At 40.0% G+C, this 22,438-nt stretch overlaps 1 protein-coding gene and 1 long non-coding RNA gene across 2 annotated transcripts in view; one reads left to right on the top strand and one right to left on the bottom strand.

Moving 5' to 3' along the window:
* Positions 1 to 22,438, bottom strand: part of ACIN1 (apoptotic chromatin condensation inducer 1) — a 35,218-nt gene that overhangs the window by 10,662 nt on the left and 2,118 nt on the right. The window contains exons 4-13 of the mRNA XM_085044418.1: positions 21,241 to 21,306; positions 19,878 to 19,974; positions 17,647 to 17,717; positions 13,516 to 14,217; positions 13,357 to 13,424; positions 5,880 to 5,940; positions 4,729 to 4,777; positions 4,512 to 4,551; positions 2,099 to 2,307; positions 256 to 380 (exon numbers count right to left, since the gene is read on the bottom strand). Coding sequence (XP_084900544.1) covers positions 256 to 380; positions 2,099 to 2,307; positions 4,512 to 4,551; positions 4,729 to 4,777; positions 5,880 to 5,940; positions 13,357 to 13,424; positions 13,516 to 14,217; positions 17,647 to 17,717; positions 19,878 to 19,974; positions 21,241 to 21,306 — 1,488 coding nt within the window. The remainder of the gene's footprint in view (positions 1 to 255; positions 381 to 2,098; positions 2,308 to 4,511; positions 4,552 to 4,728; positions 4,778 to 5,879; positions 5,941 to 13,356; positions 13,425 to 13,515; positions 14,218 to 17,646; positions 17,718 to 19,877; positions 19,975 to 21,240; positions 21,307 to 22,438) is intronic.
* On the top strand, positions 2,950 to 4,463 carry LOC146423682 (uncharacterized). The gene is made up of 5 exons (XR_014847357.1): positions 2,950 to 3,253; positions 3,434 to 3,578; positions 3,611 to 3,861; positions 3,936 to 4,341; positions 4,384 to 4,463. It is a non-coding gene; the product is annotated as an uncharacterized LOC146423682 (long non-coding RNA).

Genomic DNA, 22,438 nt, shown 5'->3' on the forward strand with positions numbered 1-22,438 from the left:
CCTTCAAAATTTTAACCTAAAAAACTCCAAAATTTCACCTAAAAAACTCCAAAATCTTGGGGAAAAAAAATAAAAACAAACGAAATTTTTCGTGGATCAAAATTCACAAAAAATCCCATAAAAAATCCATTTTTTCCCCTAAAAACCCCAAATTTTCACCCAAAACCCCCAAATTTTCCCCCAAAAAGGCGGGGATTTTTTCTCTAACTCCCAAATTTCCCCAAATTTTCAGTTTTTCGGGGATTTCTGACCCACCTTGAGGGACTCGGTGCTGATGCTGATGGAAGGTTTCTTGGGCGCCGTCGCTCCCCAGCGCCGCTTGCGAGGAGCTGCTGCGGCTGAGGCCACGCCCCCCTCCACCTCCGGCCCGCCCCGCGCTGCTAATTACCGCTAATTAGTCACCAGGCTCATTAAATATTCGTTACTAGAGATAGCAGCAAAAATCCCCATTTTTTTCTGATTTTTTTCTGATTTTTTCCCCCATTTTTTTCCTACTTTTTGCCATTTTTTGGTGATTTTTTTCTTTTTTTCCTGTTCTTTTATCCATTTTTTCCCCAATTTTTTTCCCAATTTTCCCCCATTTTTACCCATCTTTTAATGATTTTTTCCTATTTTTGCCCATTTTTCCCCATTTTTTTCTGATTTTTCACCATTTTTTCCCAATTTTTTCCCCAGTTTTTCCCCCATTTTCTTGCAATTTTTTTTGCAATTTTTTTCTGGTCTTTTCCAATTTTTTCCAATTTTTTCCAATTTTTTTCTGATTTTTTTTCTAATTTTTTACCCATTTTTTGCCTATTTTTTCCCCATTTTCCACCATTTTTCCCCAATTTTTTCCTCATTTTTTCTCCCTTTTTTCCCCATTTTTTGGCCATTTTTTCCCATTTTCTCCCCCCTCCGCCTCCGGCCCGCCCCGCGCTGCTAATTACCGCTAATTAGTCACCAAGTTCATTAAACATTCATTACTAGAGATAGCAGCAAAAATCCCCGTTTTTTTCTGATTTTTTCCCATTTTTTTCCCATTTTTTTGCCATTTTTTTCTGTTTCTTTCCCTATTTCTTTCCCATTTTTTTCTGATTTTTTCCCCATTTTTTAGCCATTTTTTTCCCATTTTTTCCCGATTTTTTCCCCATTTTTTTTCCCCATTTTTAGTCATTTTTTCCTGATTTTTCCCCTATTTTTTTGCCATTTTTTTCAGAGTTTTTTCCCATTTTTTCTTATTTTTTACTTACTTTTTCTCCATTTTTTCCCATTCTTTTCCCCTTTTTTCTGATTTTTTCCCAATTTTTTCTGACTTTTCCCCTATTTTTTTCTGATTTTTCCTGATTTTTCCCCATTTTTTTCTGATTTTTTTCCCATTTTTTCCCATTTTTTCCCTTTTCCCCCATTTTCTCCCCCCTCCGCCTCCGGCCCGCCCCGCGCTGCTAATTAGCGCTAATTAGTCACCAGGCTAATTAAACACTCATTAGTACCAAGAATCACCAAAAATCCCCATTTTTTTAGCTTTTTTTTCCATTTTTTTAGCTTTTTTCCATTTTTTCCTGATTTTTTCCTGATTTTTTTCTAATTTTTTACCTTATTTTTTCCCATTTTTGGCCACTTTTTTCTGAATTTTTTTTCTATTTTTTTGCCACTTTTTTCTGATTTTTTGCCATTTTTTTTTTCCATTTCTTTCCGATTTTGTTTTTATTTTCTCCCTATTTTTCCCCATTTTTTGCCTTTTTTTTTTCCTCATTTTTTCGCCTTTTTTTCTCATTTTTTCCCCATTTTTCCCCCAATTTTCCTTATTTTCCCGCCATCCCAAGCCCCGCCCCTCATTTGCATAAACCACCCAAACCCGTTTCTCCAACCCATCCCGCCTCATTTGCATACCGAAGCCCCTTCCACCCCTCATTTGCATATCCAAACCCCTCCCTCCCCCAAGCCACGCCCACTTCCTCCCCTCCCCACCCTCATTTGCATATCCCAGCCCCTCCCACCTCCCCCTCATTTACATACCCAAGCCCCGCCCACCCTCATTTGCATACCTAATCCCGCCCACCCTCATTAGCATATCAAGCTCCGCCCACCCTCATTAGCATATCAGGCCCCGCCCACTCACACAGCACCGCAATCTTCCTCTTGAAGCCCCTGGTGGGCGTGGCCTGGGGAGAGACGGGGGGCGGGGCCAGGGTGGGGGGAGGGGTGGTGACGTCAGCGGGGGTGGGCGTGGCCGGCAAAGCCCCGCCCCCTTTCCCCTTAGCCACGCCCCCTTTCCCCCAAGCCCCGCCCACTTCTCCATGTATGGCGCTGGGGGGAGGAGGAGGAAACCTTCGGGGTGAAAAGTTCCGTTTTCGGCCAAAAAAGGTGATTTTTTTTTGGGGTGGAAAGTTCCGTTTGCGGGATTTTTGGGGTGAAAAGTTCCGTTTTGGGGTGAAAAGTTCCATTTTCTGGTAAATAATGTTGATTTTTTGGGGTGAAAAGTTCCGTTTTCTGGTAAATAATGTTGATTTTTGGGGTGAAAAGTTCCGTTTTAGGGTGAAAAGTTCCATTTTCGGGCAAATGAGGTGATTTTTTGGGGTGAAAAGTTCCATTTTCTGGTAAATGAGTTGAATTTTTGGGGTGAAAAGTTCCATTTTCTGGCAAACAAGTTGAATTTTTGGGGTGAAAAGTTCCATTTTCTGGTAAATAATGTTGATTTTAGGGTGAAAAGTTCCATTTTCTGGTAAATAATGTTGATTTTAGGGTGAAAAGTTCCATTTTCTGGTAAATGAGGTGATTTTTGGGGTGAAAAGTTCCATTTTCTGGTAAATAATGTTGATTTTTTGGGGTGAAAAGTTCCATTTTCTGCCCCACAAGTGACGTTTGGAGACAAAAACTTCCGTTTTCTGCCCCACAAGTTGAATTTTGGGTTGAAAAATCCATTTTTCTGCCCCAGAAGTGGAAACTTGGGGATCCTGGAGGTGAATTTTCTGCCCCACAAGTAGAATTTTTGTGGTTAAAAGTTCCATTTCTGCCCCACAAGTGGATTTTTGGGGTGAAAAGTTCCATTTTCTGCCCCACAAGTGACATTTTGGGGTCATTTCAGGTCACTTTCTGCCCCACAAGTGGCAATTAAACTCCATTTTCTGCCCCACAAGTAGCAATTTGGGGCAATTGAGGTTCATTTTCTGCCTCACAAGTGACATTTTGGGGTCACCGAAGTTCATTTTCTGCCCCACAAGTGGCATTTTAATCCATTTTCTGCCCCACAAGTGACGTTTTGGGGTCATTTCGGGTCATCTCAGGTCACTCTCTGACCCACAAGTGGCATTTTCAGGTCGTTTTCTGCCCCACAAGTGACGTTTTGAGGTCACTTTCTGCCCCACAAGTGGCATTTCAAGTCCATTTTTTGCCCCACAACTGACATTTTGGGGTGATTTTCTGCCCCAAAAGCGGCATTTTGGGGTCACTGAAGTTCATTTTCTGCCCCACAAGTGACGTTTCAACTCCATTTCTGCCCCACAAGTGACATTTTGGGGTCTCCAAATTCCTTTTCTGCCCCACAAGTGACATTTCAAGTCCATTTTCTGCCCCACAAATGATGTTCTGGGGTCACTGAAGTCTTTTTCTGCCCCATAAGTGGCATCCTCAGGTCATTTTCTGCCCCACAAGTGGCACTGAAAGTCCATTTTCTGCCCCACAAGTGACATTTTGGGGTCTCCAAGTTCCATTTTCTGCCCCACAAGTGATGTTTCAAGTCCTTTTCTGCCCCACAAGTGACATTTTGGGATCACTGAAGTCCTTTTCTGCCCCACAAGTGACATTTCAAGTCCATTTTCTGCCCCAAAAGTAACGTTTAAGGTCCATTTCTGCCCCACAAGTGACATTTCAGGGTCATTGGAAGTCATTTTCGGCCCCACAACTGGCACTTGGGGGTCACTGAAGGTCACTTTCTGCCCCACAAGTGGCATTTTGAGTCACTTTCTGCCCCACAAGTGACGTTTCAACTCCATTTTCTGCCCCACAAGTGACATTTTGGGGTCTTTAAACTGCTTTTCTGCCCCACAAGTGACATTTTAAGTCCATTTCTGCCCCACAAGTGACATCTCATGTCGTCTTCTGCCCTACAAGTGACGTTTTGGGGTCATTTCAAGTCACTCTCTGCCCCACAAGTGGCATTTCAGGTCATTTTCTGCCCCACAAGTGATATTTTCAGGGTCACTGAAGTCCATTTCTGCCCCACAAGTGACATTTCAGGTAGTTTTCTGCCCCACAAGTGACGTTTTGGGGTCTTTAAACTCCATTTTCTGCCCCACAAGTAGCAATTTGGGGTCTTTAAACTCCATTTTCTGCCCCACAAGTGACGTTTTGGGGTCATTTCAGGTCATTTCAAGGCCATTTCTGCCCCACAAGTGGCATTTTCAGGTCACTTTCTGCCCCACAAGTGACCTTTTGGGGTCTCCAAGTTCCATTTTCTGCCCCACAAGTGGCATTTTGGGGCCATTTGGGGCCATTGAGGTTCGTTTTCTGCCCCACAAGTGGCATTTTCAGGTCACTTTCTGCCCCACAAGTGGCATTTTGGGGTCACTGAAGGTCATTTTCTGCCCCACAAGTGGCATTTGGGGCCATTTCAGGTCATTTCAGGTCACTTTCTGCCCCACAAGTGACCTTTTGGGGTCTCCAAGTTCCATTTTCTGCCCCCCAAGTGGCACTTGGGGGTCCCTGGAGTCCTTTTCTGCCCCACAAGTGCCGTTTTGGGGTCATTTCGAGTCCCTTTCTGCCCCACAAGTGGCGTTTTTGGCCTCTCCGGGTTCCATTCCTGCCCCACAAGTGGATTTTTTTGCGGAGGGAAAACACAGAATTTTTGGGGAAAAAAATCCCAGTTTTGGGGGTTTTTTGTTGAGGTTAGAGGAGAACCGGATGTGGGTTTTGGGGGGAAAAACCCAAATTTTGGGGGAAAAGTTTGATTTTAAGGGAAAAATCCCAATTTTTTGGGGAAAAATCCCAAAGTTTGAGGGGAAAAAGTTGGTTTTTTGGGGGAAAAAATCCCAATTTTGAGGGGAAAAGTTGGTTTTTGGGGTAAAAATCCCAAATTCTGGGGGGAAAAGTTGATTTTTTTGGGGGGAAAAATCCCAATTTTGGGGGTAAAAAGTTCATTTTTTTAGCAAAAATCCCAATTTTTGGGGGGGAAAAGTTGACTTTTGGGGAAAAATCCCAATTTTTTGGTGAAAAACCCCAATTTTTTTGGGTAAAAAAATCCCAATTTTTTGGGTGAAAAACCCCAAATTTTTTGGGTTAAAAAATCCCAAAAAATAGGATAAAAAATCCCATTTTTTTGCGTAAAATTCGCGATTTTTTTGGGTAAAAAGCCCCAATTTTTGGGTAAAAAAACCTCCATTTTTTTGAGTAAAAACCCCCATTTTTTTGGGTAAAAATCCCAATTTTTTGGGTAAAAAATCCCATTTTTTTGGGTAAATTCCCCATTTTTTGATAAAAAATCCCAAATTTTGGGCAAAACCCCCAATTTTTTGGGTGAAAAAATCCCATTTTTTTGTATAAAAATCCCAATTTTTTGGGTAAAAAATCCCCATTTTTGGGATAAAAAATCCCCATTTTTGAGGTAAAAAAATCCCCATTTTTTGGGTGAAAAATCCCCATTTTTTGGGTAAAACCCCCAATTTTTTGGGGTGAAAAAAATCCCCATTTTTTGGGTGAAAAATCCCCATTTTTTGGGTAAAACCCCCAATTTTTTGGGTGAAAATCCCATTTTTTGGGCAAATCCCCCATTTTTTGGGTAAAACCCCCCAATTTTTTGGGTGAAAAACCCCCAAATTTGGGGTCCCGCCCCTCCCCCCTCCCCCCCCCCATAATTTTGGGGTGATTTTCCCGCCCCTCCCCCACCCTGGGGATCCCAAATGTACCTGAGAGCCTCCCGGGGTGGGGGAGGGGCGAAGATCCTCCATGGGCGGCGCTGCCTCCTGGCTGGGGGAGGGGAGAGAGAGATTTGGGGGGAATTTAAGGGGTTTTGGGGAAATTTGGGATTTTTTTTTATTATTTTTAGGGATTTTTTTGAAGATTTTTTGGGGTTTTTTTGGGGGGATTTTAGAGGAATTTTTAGGGAATTTCTAGGGAACTTTTGGGGATTTTTGGAAAAGTTTTTTGGGATTCTTTAGGGAGTTTTTGGGAATTTTTTAGGGATTTTTTGAGATTTCTTGGGGACTTTTAAGGAATTTTTGGGGTATTTTCTGTAATTTTTAGGAAACTTTTTTTGAGGAGTTTTAGGGATTTTTTGAGATATTCTTGGAATTTTTTTAGAGATTTCTGGTGGATTTTTAGAGAGTTTTTGGGAAATTCTTTTGCCAATTTTTGGGGATTTTTGTGGGACTTTTTGGGATTTTTTCAGATTTTTTGGGATTTTTTTTGAGGATTTTTAAGGAATTTTTTAGGTATTTTCCGTAACTTTAAATGATTTTTTGGGAATAGTTTTAGGGATTTCTGAGGATTTTTTGAGATATTTTTGGAAATTTTTTGGAATTTTTTTTTATTTTTAGAGATTTTTTGGGGGTTTTTTGGGGATTTTTTAGAGATTTTTAAAGGATTTTTAAGGAATTTTTTGGGATATTTTCTGTAATTTTTAGGGATTTTTTTGGGGAGGATTTTTAAAAATCTCTTTTAGTATTTTCTGTAATTCTAAAGAATTTTTAGAGAGATTTCAGAAAATTTTTTAGGGATTTTTGCAGCTTTTGGGGCTTTTTTAGGGTATTTTTGGGGTTTTTTAAAGATTTTTAGAGTTTCTTAGAGAATTTTTTGAGAGATTCTTAAGAAACTTTTTGGGGATTTTTTTGGGACCTTTTTGGGGTTTTTTTCTGATTTTTAGGAAATTACCCCAAAATTGCATTTTTTTCCAGCCAATTCCTCCCCAAAAATCTCATTTTTTACCCCAAAATCTCCTCAAATTATCCAAAAATCCCATTTTTTACCCCAAAATCTCCTCAAAGCCCCCAAAAATCCCATTTTTTACCCCAAAATCACCTCTAATTCCCCAAAAATCCCATTTTTTACCCTGAAGTCTTCCCAAAATACCCAAAAATCCCGTTTTTTTACCCAAAACGCCCCAGACTCCTCCCTGCCCTCCCTTTCCCCTCACAATTCCCATTTTTCCCTCATATTTCCCCTTTTCTCCCCAAATTCCTTTCAAAATCCCCTTTTTTCCCATTTCTCCCCGAAATTCCACATTTTCCACCCATTTTCCCCCATTGCCCCCTCAAAATCCCCCATTTATCCCCATTTTCCCCTCAAAATTCCCTAATTTTCCCCACTTCTCCCCAAAATTCCCCATTTTTCCCCATTTCTCCCTCACATCTCCCATTTCCCGCCCATTTTCCCCCATTTTCATTCAAATTCCCCATTTTATCCCCATTTTCCCCTCAGAATTCCCATTTTCCCCCCAACTTTCCCCATTTTCCCCTCAAGATTCCCATTTTCCCTCACAATTTCCTTCCTTCTCCTCACAATTCCCATTTCCTGCCCATTTCCACCCATTTTCCCCACACATTACCAATTTTCACCCATTTTCCCCCATTTTCCCCTCAGTTTTCCTGATTTCTCCCCATTTTCCCCTCATGGCTCCCTTTTCCCAGCCTTTTTCCCCTCACAATTCCCATTTTTCCCTCTCAGTTTTCCCCGTTTTCCCTCCATTTTCCCCTCACACTTCCTCTTTCCCACACCCTTTCCCCTCACAATTCTCATTTCACCTTCAGTTTTCCCCATTTTCCCCTCAATTTTCACATTTTCCCCCATTTTCCCCTTACCCCACACCCCCTTCCCCCTCACAATTCCCTTTTTCTGCCCTTTTTCCCCTCACAATTCACGTTCCTCACCCATTTTTCCCTCACTTTTCCCCAATTTCCCCTCAGTTTCCCCTCACAACTCCCATTTTTCCCCATTTCCCACCCACTTCTCCCTCACAATCCCCAATTTCCCCCCGTTTCCCCCAATTTCCCCTATTTCTTCCCATTTCTCCCCATTTTTCGTCATTTCTCCCCATTTTTCCCCATTTTCTCCCCATTTTACCCATTTTCCCCTCACGTTTCCATCACAATTCCCTTTTCCCACTCATGTTCCCCTCACAATCACCATCTTTCCCTCACAATCCCCATTTCTGCTCTATTTTCCCAATTTTTCTACATTTCCTGCCCTTTTCTCCCTCACATCTCCCATTTTCCCCTCAATTTCTCCTATTTTTCCCCATTTTCCCCTCACGTTTCTCATTTTCCCGCCCTTTTCCCCTCACAATTCACATTTCTCACCCATTTTCCCCTCAATTTCCCCATTTTTCCCTCAGTTTTCCCTCACAAGTCTCAATTTCCCCTCAATTTTCCCCTCACAATTCCACTTTCCCACACATTTTCTCTTATTTTCCCCTTATTTTCCCCATTTCCCGCCTTTTTCTCCCTCACAATCCCCATCTTCCCCTGATTTTACCCCCATTTTTCCCCCATTTCTCCCCAATTTCCCTCCATTTTCCCCATTTTTCCCTCAGTTTTCCCGATTTTCCCCATTTTCCCCTCACAATTCCCATTTCTCAAGCACTTCCCCCCTTTTTCCCCTCATTTTCATTCAAAATCCACATTTTCTCCCCATTTTCCCCTCACAATTCCCATTTTTTTCCTCACATTTCCCATTTTCTCCACATTTTCTGCCCTTTTTCCCCTCATGACTCCTATTTCATGCCCATTTTCCCCTCACAATTCCCATTTCTCCCTCACATTTCTCTGAAAATCCCCATTTCCAACACATTTTCCCCTCATTTTTCCCTCACGATTCCAAATTTCCGCCCTTTTCTCCCTCACAGTTCCCATTTTGCCCTCAGTTTTCCCCAATTATCCCCATTTTTCCCACAATTTTCCCCAATTTCCCCTATTTTTATCCAATTTCTCCCCATTTTTCCCTCACAATTCCCATTTCCCACCTATTTCTGCCTCACAATTCCCATTTTTTTCCCCATTTCTCTCCATTTCCCGCCCATTTTCTCCCAATTTCCCCCATTTTTTCCCCATTTTCCCCTCACAAATTCCCAGTTTTTCCCAATTTCCCCTATTTTCTCCCCATTTTCCCTCCCGGTTTTCCCCATTTTCCACATTTTTTCCCATTTTCCCCTCATTTTCCCCCACAATTCCCATTTTCCTCCCACATTTCTCACTTTCCCATCACTTCTCCCCACAATTTTCCCCAATTTCCCTCAATTTTCCTCATTTTCCCCTCACATTTCCCTCACAATTTCCATCTCTCACACATTTTCCACTCATTTTCCCCGTTTTCTCCCCCTTTTCCCCTCACATTTCCCACTTTTCTCTCACAAATTCCCATTTTCTCCCCGTTTTCCCCACAATTTTCCCCATTTTTCCCTCAATTTCCCTCACAACTTTCATTTCCCGCCCTTTTCTCCCTCACATTTCCCCATTTTTTCCCAATTTTCCCTCATTTGCCCCCATTTTCCCCTCACAGTTCCCCTTTTTCCCTCACAAATTCCCATTTTTCCCCTTTTTTCCCCATTTTCCCTTCACATTTTCTTGTTCTCCCCTCAGTTTTCCCCACCTTCTCCCCGTTTTTCCCTCACAAATTCCCATTTTTTTCCAGTTTTCTCCTCATTTCTCCCTCATCCTCTTCCCCCCCTCTCCCCTCACAATTCCCACTTTTCCCCATTTCTCCCCATTTTTTCCTCATTTTCCCCTAACATTTCCCCATTTTTTTCCCATTTCTCCCCATTTCCCGCCCATTTTTCCCTATTTCCCCCATTTTCTCCCCATTTTTCCCTCACATTTTGCATTTTCTCCCCTTTTTGCCCTCACAATTCCCTTTTACCACACATTTTCCCCCTATTTTTCCCATTTTTTCCCAATTTCCCCTGTTTTTTCCCCAATTCTCCCCCACCCTCACCCCCTTTCCCCTCACAATTCCCATTTTTCTCTCAAAATTGCCATTTTTTCCCCGTTTTTCCGGTTTTTTCCCCAATTCTCCCTCACCCTCACCCTATTATCCCCTCACAAATTCCCATTTTTTCCCCGATTTTCCCCATTTTTTCCCTTTTACTCCCCAATTCTCCCTCACCCTCACCCCCTTTCCCCTCACAAATTCCCATTTTCTCCCCCATTTTTTCCCGTTTTTTCCGGTTTTCTCCTAATTTCTCCTCCATAAATTTCCACTTTTTCCCCATTTTCTCCCCCCTTTCCCCTCACAAATCCCCGATTTTCCCCATTTTTTCCCGATTTTTCCCTTTTTCTCCCCAATTCTCCCTCACCCTCACACCCTCATCCCCTCACAAATCCCCGATTTTCCCCATTTTTCCCGTTTTTTCCCTTTTTCTCCCCATTTCTCCCTCACCCTCACCCCCTTTCCCCTCACAAATCCCCATTTCTCCCCATTTTTTCCCAATTTCCCCTGTTTTCTCCCCAATTCTCCCTCACCCTCACCCCCTTTCTCTCACAAATTCCCATTTTCTCCCCCATTTTTTCCCGTTTTTTCCGGTTTTCTCCTAATTTCTCCTCCATAAATTTCCATTTTTTCCCCATTTTCTCCCCCCTTTCCCCTCACAAATTCCCGTTTTTTCCCTGATTTTCCCCATTTTTTCCCCATTTTTCCCTTTTTCTCCCCAATTCTCCCTCACCCTCACCCCCTTTCCCCTCACAAATCCCCGTTTTTCCCCATTTTTTCCCGATTTTTCCGTTTTTCTCCAATTCTCCCTCACCCTCACCCCCTTTCCCCTCACAAATCCACGATTTTCCCCATTTTTTCCCGTTTTTTCCCTTTTTCTCCCCAATTCTCCCTCACCCTCACCCCCTTTCCCCTCACAAATCCCCGATTTTCCCCATTTTTTCCCGTTTTTTCCCTTTTTCTCCCCATTTCTCCCTCACCCTCGCCCCCTCCCCCCCCGCTATTGTCCGCCGCCGAGCGCCGCCGCCATCTTGCCGCGATCCCAGCATGCCCCGCGACGCGGGGGGCGTGGCCAGCGGCGGGCAGCCAATCGGGAAACCCCAACTCGGGGGAATCGGCCAATCAGCGCAGAGCGCGGGAGGGGCTTAGCCTCCCATATATAGAATAGGGAGGGGCGTGGTTTGACCATATAAGGGCAAAAGGGGCGTGGCTAGCCCCGCCCACCGATGCCATATATGGTCAGGCCACGCCCCCCGGGAGTCGGGACCCCAGACCCAATTTGGGGACTAAAAACCCGAATTTGGGAGCCGAAAATTGCCAAAATTCAGCCCAAAATTACAGATTTGGGAACTGAAATCAACCCAGAGCTGATTAAAGACCCAAAAAATGCCCAAATTCAGCCAAAAATCCTAAATTTTGGACACAAAATTGATCCCAGACTCAATTTGGGAGCCAAAATATTCTCAAATTTGCCCCAAATTTGCTCCAAAATCCCAAATTTGGACCCCAAAATGACCCCAGACCAAATTAAAGACCCCAAATTTCCCCAAATTTAGCCCAAAAATGACCCCAGAGTCAATTTTGGGACCCAAAACGCCAAATTTTTGACCCAAAAATGACCCCAAATCCAATTAAGAATCCTAAAACTCCCCAAATTCACCCCGAAACAATCTCAGATTAAAGTAACGACCCAAAAATGACCCCAAATCCAAATTTAGGATCCCAAATTTCCCCAAATTCACCCCAAAGTGACCGCAAAACACATTATTGACCCCAAATTTGCCCAAATTCGCCCCAAAACCCCAATTTGGGACCCAAAAATTCCCCAAATTTGCCCCAAAATCCTAAATTTGGGACCCAAAATTGACCCCAGACTCAATTTGGGACCCAAAAATTCCCCAAATTCACCCCAAAACCATCTCAGCCTCAATTTAGAGACCCAAATACCCAAATTTGGGATCCCAAAATGACCCCAGACCCAATTAATGATCCTAAAATTCCCCCAATTCAGCCCAAAAACCTAAATTTGGGAACCAAAACGACCCCAGACCTCATTAGTGACCCAAAATCCCAAATTCGGAACCCAAAAATCACCTCAGACCCAATTTAGGAACCCAAAACCCCAAATCTGGGACCCAAAATGACCCCAAATCCAACTCAAGGATCCTAAAATTCCCCAAATTCACCCCAAAATCGTAAATTTGGACCCAAAAATGATTCTCAGACTCAATTTGGGGACCCAAAAACCCAAATTTAGGACCTAAAAACCCAAATTTTGGACCCAAAATGATCCCAAAACCAGTTATTGACCCCAAATTGGCCCAAATTCACCCCAAAAATGACCCCAGAGGCATTTTAGAGACCCAAAAACCCAAATTTGGGACCCAAAAATGACTCCAAAGCCAATTAAAGATCCCAAAATTCCCCAAATTCACCCCAAAAACCCAAACTTGGAACCCAAAATGACCCCAGACCCAATTTAGAACCCAAAAATTGCCCAAATTTGCCCCAAAATCCCAAATTTTGGACCCAAAATTAATCCCCAGACCCAATAAATGATCCTAAAATTCCCCAATTTTAGCCCAAAACTCCTCCTGACCTAATTTTGGGACCCAAAAACCCAAATTTGGGACCCAAAACGATCCCAAATCCAACTAAGGATCCTAAAATTCCCCAAATTCAGCCCAAAACTCCTCCTGACTGAATTTAGGGACCCAAAAATCCAAAATTTTGGGACCCAAGACCCCAAATTTGGGACCTGAATTTACTCCAGAGCCAATTAAAGATCCTAAAATTTCCCCAATTCGCCCCAAAAATCCAAATTTGGGACCCAAAATTGATCCCCAGAACCAATTTTGGGACTGAAAAATCCAAACTTTTAACCCAAAACCCCAAACTTGGACCCAAAAATCCGAATTTGGGACCCAAAATGACCTCAGAGCCAATTTAGAACCCAAAAAATTCCCCAAATTCGCCCAAAACCTGAATTTGAACCCAAAATTGACTGCCAGACTCAATTCAGGGACACAAAAATCCCAAATTTTGGACCCAAAACCCCAAATTTTGGACCCAAAATGATCCCAAACCCGACTAAAAGTCCTAAAATTACCCAAATTCACCCCAAAAATCGCCTCAGATACAATCTAGGGACCTAAAAATCCGAATTTTGGACCCAAAACGACTCCAGACCCAATTAAAGACCCTAAATTTCCCCAAATTTGCCCCAAAAATCCAAACTTTGGACCCAAAACCCCAAATTTTGGACCCAAAACGACCCCAAAGCCAAACAAAGATCCTAAAATTCCCCAAAATTTTCCCAAATTCACCCCAAACTCTCCTCCAGCCCCAATTAACAACCTGAATTTCCCCAAAATTCCCCAAAACTTGCCCCTCCCCCACCCTGTGACGTCACTCCCCGCCCCTCCCCCACCCTGTGACGTCACTCCCGCCCCTCCCCCCACTCACCTCTCCTCCCCGGCGCTCACTTCCGGTCGCCCCTCCCCCTCCGGCCGCCCCTCCCCCTCCTCCTCCTCCTGCGGCACAAACCGGAAGTCAGGCGGGGAGAAGGGGGCGTGGCCAAGGGGATTAGCCCCGCCCCCCGCCCTAGCCCCGCCCCCGACTCACCTCAGCCCCCCCCGCCGGTGACGTCAGGCCGGGGGGGGAGGGGGGAGGGGAGGAGGAGGAGGAGGAAGGGCTGGGGGAGGGGCGCCGCGGGGGCGTGGCTTCCGGCGGGGGGGGGGGCGGCGGCGGCTCCTCCCCCTCCGCTTCCGGCGGCCCCTCCCCCTCCCCGCCAAGCTCCTCCCCTTTGCCGGGGACTTCCGGTGGGGCCACTTCCGGTTCGGCCATCTCCACATCCGCTTCCGGTTGGGTCACTTCCGCTTCCGCTGACATCATCTCCACATCCGGCACGGGCTGGGCAACTTCCGGCGCGGAAATCTCGACTTCCGGTGTGGGCAGGGCAACTTCCGGTAGTGAATCAGCGATTTCCGGTGCGGGAGTGGTGACTTCCGGTGCAGAAATATCGACTTCCTGTTTGCTCTCTTTGACTTCCGGCGCGGAAATGACGATTTCCGGCGCTGCGGTGACGGCTTCCGGTGGGGGAGGGGCGACTTCCGGTTTGGGTTTTTCGGCCGTTTCCGGTTTTTTTGGGGTTTTTCCCGGAAGTTTTTGGGTTTCCTCTTCCTCTTCCTCCTCTTCTTCCTCTTCCTCTTCCTCCTCCTCCTCCTCCTCTTCCTCTTCCTCCTCCGGAGCTCCCGGGTGGGGGGAGGGGCGGCGCCGCGCCGAGCGGGGGGAGGGGCTGACCGAGGGGGGAGGGGCGGAGCGGGTCTGGGGAGAAATTAGAGGAAATTGGGAAAAAATTGACCCAAAAACGAGGAAAATTGACCCAAAAATTGAGCTAAAAATGAGGAAAGTTCGACTGAAAAATGACCCAAAATTGACCCAAAATTGACTCAAAAATGGGGAAAATTTGACCCAAAATTGACTGAAAAATGAGGAAAATTTGAGCCAAAATTGACCCAAAAATGATTCAAATTTGACCCAAAATTGAGGAAAATTTGACCCAAAATTGACAGAAAAATGGGGAAAATTTGACCCAAAATTGACCCAAAAATGATTCAAATTTGACCCAAAAATGGGGAAAATTGACCTAAAAATGACCTAAAAACAACAGAAATTTGACCCAAAAATAGAGAAAATTAGACTCAAAATTGAGTTAGAAATGAGGGAAATTTGACCCGAAAATGGGGAAATTTATCTGAAAAATAAGAAAAAAATTGACAGAAAAATGAGGAAAATTCAATGAAAAATGGAGAAATTTAGACCTGAAATTGACCCAAAAAAGTGGAAAATTTGACTCAAAATTGACCCAAAAATGACCTAAAATTGACCCAAAAATGAAGAAAATTGATCTAAAATTCGACCCAAAATTGACCCAAAAATGACCCAAAAATTAGGAAAATTCGACCCAAAAATTGACCCAAAATTGAGATAAAAATGACAGAAATTTGACCCAAAAATGAGGAAAATTCAACCTAAAATTGACCCAAAAATGAGGAAAATTAGACCCAAAATTGACCCAAAATTGACCCAAAAATGAGAGAAATTTGACCCAAAATTGAGAAAAAAATGAGGAAAATTTGACCAAAAAATGGAGAAAATTCACCCAAAATCCACCTAAAAATGAAGAAAATTTATCTAAAAAAAAAAAGAATAAAATTGACAAAAAAATGAGGAAAAATCGACCCAAAAATGGAGAAAATTCGACCCAAAATTGACCCAAAAATGACCCAAAAATGAGGAAAATTTGACCCAAAATTGACCCAAAAATGAGGAAAATTCACCTGAAATGTGATCCAAAATTGCAGAAAATTTAGCTAAAAAATGAGAGAAATTTGACCCAAAATTGACCCAAAAATGAGGAAATTTCAACCAAAAATTGACCCAAAAATGGGGAAAATTCGACCCAAAATTGGAGAAAATTGACCTAAAATTGACCCAAAAATGAGGGAAATTTAACCCAAAATTGAGATAAAAATGAGGAAAATTTGACCCAAAAATGGAGAAAATTCACCCAAAATCCACCTAAAAATGAAAAAAATTTGTCTAAAAAACAAGAATAAAATTGACAAAAAAATGAGGAAAAATCGACCCAAAAATGGGGAAAATTCGACCCAAAATTGGAGAAAATTGACCTAAAATTGACCCAAAAATGGAGAAAATTCGACCCCAAATTGACCCAAAAATGAGGAAAATTTGACCCAAAAATGGGGAAAATTCACCTGAAATGTGATCCAAAATTGCAGAAAATTCGACCCAAAATTGACCCAAAAATGATCCAAAAATGAGGAAAATTTGACCCAAAATTGACCCAAAAATGACCCAAAATTCAGGAAAATTTGACCCAAAATTGACCCAAAAATAAGGAAAATTTGACCCAAAAATGGGGAAAATTCGACCCAAAATTGGAGAAAATTGACCTAAAATTGACCCAAAATTGACCCAAAAATGAGGAAAATTTGACCCAAAAATGGAGAAAATTCACCCAAAATTCGACCCAAAAATGGGGAAAATTTACTTAAAAAATAAGAACAAATTCACCCAAAAATGAGGCAAATTCAACCCAAAATGGAGAAAATTAGACACAAAATTGGCCCAAAATTGAGCTAAAAATGAGGAAAATTCGACCCAAAAATGGGGAAAATATGGTAAAAACTAAACTCAAAAATGGAAAAATTTGCCTAAAAAATGAGAAGAAATTGACCCAAAAATCAGGAAAATTCAACCCAAAATTGACTCAAAATTGACCCAAAAGTGACCTAAAAATGGAAAAAATTCGACCCAAAAATGGGAAAAATTTGACCCAAAATTGACATAAAAATGAGGAAAATTCACCCAAAATTGACCCAAAAATGCAGAAAATTTATGTGAAAAATGAGAGAAAATTGCACCAAAATTACCCTAAAAATGAAAAAAATTTGACAAAAAATTGTGAAAATTTATGCAAAAAATGAGAACAAATTGATCCAAAATGGAGATAAAAATGATGGAAATTTGACCTAAAAATGGGAAAAATTGACCCAAAACTTGCCTAAAAATGGGAAAAATTTAACTAAAAAATATGAAAAAATTAACCCAAAATTCACCTGAAAATGAGAGAAATTCAAACCAAAAATGGGGAAAATTGACCCCAAAATTTGCCTAAAAAAAAAACAAAAAAAAAAAAAAATGAGAGAAATTTGACCCAAAAATGAGGAAAATTTGCATGAAAAATGAAGGAAAATTGATCAAAAATTAAGCTAAAAACGAGAGAAATTTGACCCAAAATTGACCTAGAAATGGTAGAAATTCAACCCAAAAATAGAAGAAATTTATCTAAAAAATGAGAAAAAACCTGAATTTTGTTGGAAAAAAACCATTTTGTGGGGAAAAACCTGATTTTATGGAAAAAATTTAAATTCTGGGGGAAAAAAAAATTGAATTTTGGGGGAAAAAACCCCAAATTTTGTGGAAAAAACTCCAATGTTTTTGGAAAAAAACCCCTAAATTTTGTGGGAAAAAAACCTTGAATTTTGGAGGAAAAAACCCACAAATTTTGTGGAAAAAACTCCAAAATTTTTTGAAAAAAACTCAAATTTTGTGGAAAAAACCTTGAATTTTGTGGAAAAAAACCTAAATTTTGGGTAGAAAAAACCTTGTTTGTGGGAAAAACCCAAATTTGATGGAAAAAAATTTGAATTTTGCAGAAAAAATCTCAAATTTAAGGGAAAAAATCTGAATTTTATGGAAAAAAACCCAAATTTTGTGGGAAAAACTCCAAATTTTTTGGAAAAAAAATCTAAATTTTGGGTGAAAAACCCACAAATTTTGTGGAAAAAACTCCAAATTTGGTGGGAAAAACTTGAATTTTGTGGAAAAACTCCAAAATTTTTTGGAAAAACCTCTAATTTTGTGGAAAAAACCTTGAATTTCGTGGGAAAAACCCCCAAATTTTCGGTAGAAAAAACCTGAATTTTGTGTGAAAAAACCCCAAATTTTGTGGAAAAAAACTCCAAAATTTTTTGGAAAAACCTTGAATTTTGTGGAAAAAAACTCTTAATTTTGAGGGAAAAAAACTCCAATTTTTTTTGGAAAAAACCCCAAATTTTGTGGAAAAAACCCCAAATTTTGTGGGAAAAATTCTATATTTTGTGGGAAAAAATCTCTATTTTGTAAAAAAAAACCCAAAATCCCAGGAATTTATCTGAAAATTCTCACCATCCTCCTCCTCTCCTTCTTGGCTGCTCCTTCCTCCTCCTCTTCCTCCTCCTCTCCTTGCTCTGCTGAGGCTGAAAAAAATTTCAAAAATTTGGGATTTTAGCAGCAAATTTTGGGGAATTTTTAGGAGATTTTTTAAGGAATTTACGAGATTTTTTGGATGATTTTTTGAAGATTTTTGGGGATTTTTTTCAGGATTTTTTAAAGATTTTTTTTGGATTTTTGGAGGAGTTTTTGTAGGATTTTTTGAGGTATTTTTACAGATCTTTTGGGACTTTTTGAGGAATTTTTATAGATTTTTTGGGAATTTTTTTGTAATTTTTTTAAAGATTTTTTGGGATTTTTTTGAGAATTTTTGAAAGATTTTTTCGGGTTTTTTTGAGGAATTTTTATAGAATTTTTAGCATTTTTTTGAGGTTTTTTTAGGGTTTTTGGGGATTTTTGTGAATTTTTGGGAGAAATTTTGGGATTTTCTTTGAGAATTTTTTGAGGTTTTTTTGAGGATTTTCCCCCAAATTTTTTGCTGATTTTTTGCCAAATTTCCCCCAATTTTTGGCTAATTTTTTGCTGATTTTAAACCAATTTTTTCCAGATTTTTTGGCCAATTTCCCTCAATTTTTTTTCTGATTTTTTCCCAATTTTTTGCTAATTTTTCCCAATTTTTGCTCATTTTTTGCCAATTTTCCTTTAATTTTTTGCTCATTTTTTTTGCCAATTTCCCCCCAATTTTTTGCAAATTTTTTGCTGATTTTTTGCCAATTTTTTTCCATATTTTTGCTGGTTTTTTGACAATTTTTATCCAATTTCCCCCAATTTTTTGCAGATTTTTTTTCCCAATTTCCTTCAGATTTTTTGCAGATTTTTTTCCCAATTTTTCCCAAATTTCCCCCAATTTTTTGCAGAGTTTTCCCCAAAATTCCACCATTTTTTCCTGCAAATCCCCCCAATTTTCCCACATGAATTTCCCACCCTCCCAGCTATTTTTTGGGTGAAATTCAATATTTTTTTGGGGTTAAATTCAGTATTTTTTTGGGTGAAATTCAGTGGTTTTTTGTTGAAATTCAGTATTTTTTTGGGGTTAAGTTCAGTATTTTTTCTGGTTAAATTCAGTATTTTTTGGGGGTAAATTCAGTAGTTTTTTGGGGTAAATTCAGCATTTTTTTGGGGTAAATTCAGCATTTTTGGGGGGGAAATTCAGTGGTTTTGGGGTTAAATTCAGTGTTTTTTTGGGTGAAATTCAGTGGTTTTGGGTTAAATTCAGTATTTTTTTGGGGTTAAATTCAGTATTTTTTTTTGGGGTTAAATTCAGTGGTTTTTTGGGTGAAATTCAGTGGTTTTGTTGGGGTGAAATTCACTATTTTTTGGGGTAAATTCAGTATTTTTTTGGGGTAAATTCACTATTTTTTGGGGTAAATTCAGCAATTTTTTGGGGTTAAATTCTGTGTTTTTGGAGTTAAATTCAGTGGTTTTTTTGGGGTAAATTCAGTATTTTTTTGGGGTTAAATTCACTATTCTTTTGGGTTTAAATTCACTATTTTTTGGGGTTAAATTCACTATATTTTGGGTTAAATTCACTATTTTTTTGGGGTTAAATTCACTATTGTTTTGGGGTTAAATTCACTATTTTTTTGGAGTAAATTCACTATTTTTTGGGGTAAATTCACTATTTCTTTGGGGTAAATTCACTATTTTTTTGGGGTAAATTCAGTGATTTTTCTTGGGTTGAATTCACTATTTTTGGGGTAAATTCAGTATTTTTTGGGTTAAATTCAGTATTTTTTTGGGTTAAATTCACTATTTTTTTGGGGTTAAATTCACTATTTTTTTGGGGTAAATTCAGTGGTTTTTTGGGGTAAATTCAGCAATTTTTTTGGGTTAAATTCAGTGTTTTTGGAGTTAAATTCAGTGGTTTTTTTGGGGTAAATTCAGTATTTTTTGGGGTTAAATTCACTATTTTTTGGGGTAAATTCAGTATTTCTTTGGGGTAAATTCAGCATTTTTTTGGGGTAAATTCACTATTTTTTTGGGTTAAATTCACTATTTTTTTGGGGTAAATTCACTATTTTTTTGGGGTAAATTCAGTGGTTTTTTGGGGTAAATTCAGCAATTTTTTTGGGTTAAATTCTGTGTTTTTGGAGTTAAATTCAGTGGTTTTTTTGGGGTTAAATTCACTATTTTTTGGAGTAAATTCACTATTTTTTGGGGTAAATTCAGCAGTTTTCAGGTCTCACCATGAGGCTCAGGAGTTTCCCTTCTCTGCTGCAGAAGCTCCTGTTGTTTCTCCAGATATTCCTTGATGAAGCTGTTCTGCCCCATGGCTTCTCCCATCTGCAAAGAAAACAAAATTCCAAATTTTTGGGATCATTTTGGGATTTTTGGGATTTTTTTTCCGATTTTTTGGGATTTTTTTCTGGTTTTTTGGGCAATTTTTTGGTGATTTTTCGCCATTTTTTGGCCTTTTTTTGGGTCTCCAGCAGCTGTTTTACTCCCATCTGCAAATAAAACCAAAATTCCCAAATTTTTGGGATCATTTTGGGATTTTTTTCTGATTTTTTGGGACTTTTTCCAAATTTTTTTGCGATTTTTTGGTGATTTTTAGCCATTTTTTTGCCTTTTTTTTGTACTTTTCTCCTATTTTTCTAGAGATTTTTGGGTCTCCAGCAGCTGTTTTACTCCCATCTGCAAATAAAACCAAAATTCCAAATTTTTGGGATCATTTTGGGATTTTTGGGATTTTTTTTCCGATTTTTTGGGATTTTTTTCTGATTTTTTTGCAATTTTTTGGTGATTTTTCGCCCTTTTTTTGTACTTTTTTCCTATTTTTTTAGAGATTTTTGGGTTTCCAGGAGCTGTTTTATTCCCATCTGCAGAAAAAACCAAAATTCCCAAAATTTTGGGATCATTTTGGGATTTTTGGGAATTTTTTTCCGATTTTTTGGGATTTTTTTTTGAGAGAATTTTAAGGGAATTTTAGGAATTAAAGTGAATCTTGAGTGAAATTTGGGTGAATTTAAGCAAATTTTGAAGGAATTTTAAGGGAATTTTGGGTGATTTTTGAGTGAATTTTGGGCTAATTTTGGGCAATTTCTGGGTGAATTTCGGGTGAATTTTGAGTGAATTTTAGGTGAATTTTGGGCAATTTTTGAGTGAATTTTGGGTGAACTTTGGGTGATTTTTCGGTGATTTTTGGGCAATTTCTGGGTGAATTTTGAGTGAATTTAGGTGAATTTTGGGTGAATTTTGAGTGAAATTTGGGCAATTTCTGGGTGAAGTTTGGGTGAATTTTGAGTGAATTTAGGGTGATTTTTGGGTGAATTTTAGGTGATTTTGGGTGATTTTTAGATGAATTTTGAGTGAATTTTGGGTGATTTTTGGTGATTTTTAGGTGATTTTTGGTGATTTTTAGGTGAATTTTGAGTGAATTTTGGGAAATTTCTGGGTGAATTTTGGGTGAATTTTTAGGCTATTTTTGGGTGATTTTTGGGTGAATTTTGAGCGAATTTTGGGGTGATTTTTGGATGAATTTTGGGTGAACGTTGGGCAATTTCTGGGTGAATTTTTAGGAGATTTTTGGCAATTTTTTGGGATTCTCACCTGGGAGTTTGGCTGGAAGGTTGGATGAGGACTGGAATGCTTCTGGAGATTTTCCAACATCAGCGCCTGAATTTGGGGCAAAAAAACCCAAAATAATTAAATTTTAGATCCTTAGAAATCAAATTTATAATTTATTAAATTTTTCCTAAAGTTTCTACCCCAAAGTCCCCAAATTTTCACCCAAAAATCTGAATTTCCAACACAAGCTGCACCCAAAACTCTAAATTTTCACCCCAAAAACCACTTTTTCCACCCAAAAACCTCTTTTTTCCCCAAAAAAATCTCTATTTCCGCCCCAAATACCTGTTTTTCAAACCTAAAATCCTCTTTTTCCACCCCAAAAACCTCTTTTCTTAATCCAAAACCTCTCTTTTCATCCAAAAACCTCCTTTTTTCACCCAAAAATCCCTTTTTTCCACCCCAAAAACCTTTTTTCACCCAAAAACCTATTTTTCACCAAAAAGCTCTTTCTCCACCCCAAAACCTTTTTTTCCCAAAAAAATCCTCTTTTTTACCCAGAAAACTTCTATTCTCACCCCTTTCTCAACCCAAAATCCCTAATTTTTCCCTCAAAATCCCCCTTTTTCCCCAAAAAAAACACTTTTCAGCCAAAACCCCTCATTTTTCCCCCAAAAAACCTCTTCTTTCCCCTCATTTTCCACCCCAAAAAAGCTCTTTTTTTACCCAAAACTCACATTTTCCACCCCAAAAACCACATTTTCCACCCCAAACCGCTCTTTCCCCACTCTTTTCCCCAAAAAAATCTCTTTTATTACCCCAAAACTCCTAATTTTCCACTTTTTCCCACCTTGCCCCTCACGCTTGGCAGCAAATCCCCTCAGAGCCCAAAACCCCTCATTTTCCACCCCAAAACCTCTTTTTTTCTACCAAAAGCCACTTTTTCCACCCCAAAAAACACTTCCCCCCCCAAACCCCCTTTTTTCCTTCAAAAATGCCCTTTTTCCACCAAAACCCCACTTTTTTCCCCTAAAAAACCTCTTTTTCCCACCTCTCCCCTCACTCTTGGCAGCAAATCCCCTCAAAGCCTCAAACCTCCTTCTTTTCTACCACAAAAACTACAATTTCCACCCCAAAAATCCACTTTTCCCACCTCCAAACCCTCATTTTCCCCTCAAAACTCCCCTTTTTTCCCTCAAAAAAGTACAATTTTCCCCAAAATAACCTCTTTTCCCCACTC

Source organism: Lichenostomus cassidix, unplaced genomic scaffold (assembly GCF_008360975.1).
Source record: "Lichenostomus cassidix isolate B80296 unplaced genomic scaffold, HeHo_3.0 HiC_scaffold_36, whole genome shotgun sequence".
In the NCBI taxonomy this organism is placed as follows: Eukaryota; Metazoa; Chordata; class Aves; order Passeriformes; family Meliphagidae; genus Lichenostomus; species Lichenostomus cassidix.